General features: G+C 43.8%; 2 protein-coding genes across 4 annotated transcripts in view; one reads left to right on the plus strand and one right to left on the minus strand.

Annotated features, from left to right (window-relative positions):
• KLHDC1 (kelch domain containing 1) overlaps nt 1–3,763 on the plus strand; it is an 84,194-nt gene that overhangs the window by 20,076 nt on the left and 60,355 nt on the right. The gene's annotated exons all lie outside the window — the stretch shown is intronic.
• The window catches only part of POLE2 (DNA polymerase epsilon 2, accessory subunit), a 35,389-nt gene that overhangs the window by 15,365 nt on the left and 16,261 nt on the right, over nt 1–3,763 (minus strand). For all 3 annotated transcript variants that reach the window (XM_025210022.1, XM_006028593.3, XM_025210021.1), the window contains 3 exons: nt 3,706–3,763; nt 3,263–3,311; nt 2,403–2,475 (listed from right to left, as the gene is read on the minus strand). In XM_025210022.1, coding sequence (XP_025065807.1) covers nt 2,403–2,475; nt 3,263–3,311; nt 3,706–3,763 — 180 coding nt within the window. The remainder of the gene's footprint in view (nt 1–2,402; nt 2,476–3,262; nt 3,312–3,705) is intronic.

Genomic DNA, 3,763 nt, shown 5'->3' on the forward strand with positions numbered 1-3,763 from the left:
GCAACAGACTTCCAGTCAGATCCAAATGGACCAGCAAATCCAGCTTTGCTTTCCAATTTTTATTTTTAAAAGACAGACAGACACATGATCGAATGCTATACAAGTAACAATACTGGCCATCTGTAGAAATGTTCAGCATTCTAAACTGTGTTAACTGATTTGTATCACACAGTTAAAATCAAATTTCAATTCAAATTAAGGGTTAACAGACAATCACTGACAGCCTCTTAACAAATCCAGCCTGTGTGTGTGATCTTATGCAGGTTGGAAGTAATTAGGAGGTGATAATCAGCCTGTTTAAGCACTGCTATACTGTAGTTATCTTCAGTGCTGTGCGACTGACCTGATACTTAATCAGGGTGAGGTGGTGTTGGCACATTTGACTTTGTGAAGGTGTTACTTTGTGCCTCATAGCCTCAGTTTCACAGTAGCTAGGGTCAGGAGGGACCTGAACAGATCATCTAGCCTGACCCCCTGCCACAGGCAGGAATTAATGCTGGGTTCACAAGACCCCAGACAGGTGATTGTCCAACCTCCTCTTGAATTTGCCCAAGGTAGGGGTGAGGACCACTTCCCTGGGAAGTTGGTTCCAGATTTTGGCCACCCTAACTCTAAAATATTGCCTCCTGATCTCTAACCTAAACCTATTCTCCATCAGCTTATTACCATTGTTCCTCATCACCCCAGGTGGTGCTGGGCAGAAAAGGGCTCTGCCTATTTGCTGTTGATTTCCCCTGATGAGTGTGTAGGCAGCCACCAGGTCCCCCCTCAGCCTCCTCTTGCTGAGGCTGAACAGGTTCAGGTCCCTCAGTCTCTCCTCGTAGGGCCTGTCCTGCTGCCCTCTCACCAAGCGGGTGGCCTGCCTCTGAACCCCCTCCAGGCTGGCCTCATCCCTTTTGAAGTGCGGCGCCCAGTACTGGACGCAGTACTCCAACTGTGGCCTGACCAAAGTCGCATAGAGGGGGAGGATCACCTCTCTGGACCGGCTTGAGATGCACCTTTGGATGCACGACAAGGTACGGCTGACCTTGCTGGCTGCAGTCTGGCATTGGCGCCTCATGTTCATCTTGGAGTCAATAATGACTCCGAGATCCCTTTCTGCCTCTGTGCTTTCAAGAAGGGAACTCCCCAGCCTGTATGTGTGCTGTGGATTCCTTCTCCCAAGGTGCAGCACCCTGCATTTGTCTACGTTGAACCCCATCCTATTCTCATCTGCCCACTTTTGTAGTCTGTCTCAATCTAGTTGCAGCCTCTCTCTCCCTTCAAGTGTGTCCACCTCGCCCCACATCTTAGTGTCATCAGCAAACTTGGACAGCGTGCTTTCCACCCCCTTGTCCAAGTCGCTGATGAAGATGTTAAACAGAGCAGGCCCGAGGACTGAGCCCTGGGGTACCCCACTACTCACATCTCACCAGGTTGAGTACAACCCATCCACCACTACTCTTTGGGTGCGCCCCATCAGCCAATTTTTTACCCATCCAACTGTGCAGGCATCACATCAATGCCACAGTCGCTTCATTTATTGATGAGGATGGGGTGAGAGACAGTGTCAAAGGCCTTCTTAAAGTCTAGAAAGACTAGGTCCACAGTGGCACTGTCATCCAAGGATTTAGTTACTTGGTCATAAAAGGCAATCAGGTTGGTCAGGCAGGAACTGCCTTTGATGAACCCATGCTGATTGCCCATGAGCATGATCTCTCCTGCCGGCCCCCCGCAGATGTGCTCGATGATTCTCTCCAAGATTTTCCCGAGCACCGAGGTGAGGCTTACAGGCCTACAGTTACTTGGGTCCTCCTTCCTCCCTTTCTTGAAAATCGGGACCACATTAGCCAGTTTCCAATCCCCCGGCACCTGGCCAGATGACCACGAATGCTCGTACAGCCGGGCCGAGGGCTCCGCGGTGACCCCTGCCAGTTCCCTCAACACCCTTGGGTGTTATATTATAAAAACCCAACTGAGTTTCCCTTGAGGGGACTGATTTTTGCAATGCTTATCTGACTTCCTAGACTGTATTTTTTCTAAAAGCAATGCTGAATATACATGTTAATTAATACAGTTTACATTGCCTAATTCAGACTGGAGCCAATTTGAATTTGGACTACAGACGTCCACATTTGAGAGCTGCAGTCCAAATTAAACCTAGAAAAACGTAAACAGACACTATGATTTGCAAGTGACTTCATCTCCTCTGCTTTTAGCTATGGCATGTTATAGTGTATTCTTGCTGTTTCAGGTAATGTAACTTGCAGCTGTGTTTGAGGGCTTGGGGAAATTCACTGAGTAAATGACTGCCTGTGAGCACAGGGGACTGGATTTGACAGCACAGTAGGTGCCTTCCAGCTCCGTGTTCCTACGATAAAATGCGAAGTCAGAATGAAGTCATTTTAAAGTCAGTTTTATACCTTGTGGTAGCCGAAGGCTCAGTGGGTGGAAATCCAAAAGCATTCACATGAAATACTTGATCCTCATACCAACCTAGAAAGTTTTAAAAAATGGGAATACTCTTTAGTATCTTTAGTTACACTGTATCTTATTTTAAAATTGCTCCTTCTGTGTATAGAACAAGAGTACAGAACAGAAAGACAATTTAGACAAGCATCCATCCTTTCTTTTATCTTCCATTTACTTCATTAGAATATTATGTTTTTAAAACAAATTTATACTGGTACATTACCATAAAATAAGATGGTGATACGATATATGTTGTTATAATGCATGTTGGGGTTACAGCTATTTATGAATTAAAATCCTTCTAACAAATTTCTAAATCATGCCACCATCAAAGTTTACTACAAAACATCTGAGTCCCTAGCCATACAAATCCTTGGTAAAAATGTGCCTTTCTAATAAGTCCCATCAAGGTGTCTGAAAGACTGGGACTCTGTCAGCAAAACACAGTATTTTCAATGTTGTTGAATGTTTTACTTAATTATTAAGTTGTTCTACAATTTATAAATTGAACTATGTTTATTTTCATGAACATCCTATCCACACAAACCAAGGGCCCAAGCCTGAGAGATGCTGAGGAACTCTAGATACAGTTGACTTCATGGGAATTGGATGCATCAAGACATCCAAGTTCAGGATCTAGAGTTTCTAATCACCCATCCAGTCCAGGGACAAGTCCCACGAACATAAACAATGACATAAATCTTTCACTTTTTTGACACCCCCTCCCTCCCCAGAGAAAATATAGTGTTATTGTAACAGTACAAAGAGAAGAGATAACACATTAAGAATTAACAAAACACATCTACTTTACCTTCAGCCAAAACAAAGCATGACTCAGTGTACAAGCCGCTGTGGAACTGGTGCAAAGCAGTTAGGGAATGATACTCTTGTTAGATGGGAGCGTGTTTTGTTTCAAAAACCTTTAAAATCTGGGTTTTCTAACTAAAGTTTGTTTTGTTTTGGTATAAATAAGGCCAGAAACACTGCAGGCTGTACAAGGCTCAGGTGATCATCTGGTAGCTGGCAGGATAAATCTCATGGGAATAGGAACTGGCCTCGAAAGGTGAATTCTAAAACCTGGAAAAAGGTCCTTTCTGAAATATTTTTTAACTATGGCAACTCAGTTACTAGCATGGGGAAAGGGTAAGTTTGCAGCAAAACGTATCCATTAAAAAGTAATTTCTAAATTATATAGTTTTGCAGCATTTGTTTCCTGAAATTTTCTTAAACCCTTAAGTGACATCTAAAGGATATTGCTTTACTAAGCTCCAGCTGGACAATCCCTGTAGGATCTTCCAAGAAAAATTTTCCC

This window comes from Alligator sinensis, unplaced genomic scaffold (assembly GCF_000455745.1).
Source record: "Alligator sinensis unplaced genomic scaffold, ASM45574v1 scaffold564_1, whole genome shotgun sequence".
In the NCBI taxonomy this organism is placed as follows: Eukaryota; Metazoa; Chordata; order Crocodylia; family Alligatoridae; genus Alligator; species Alligator sinensis.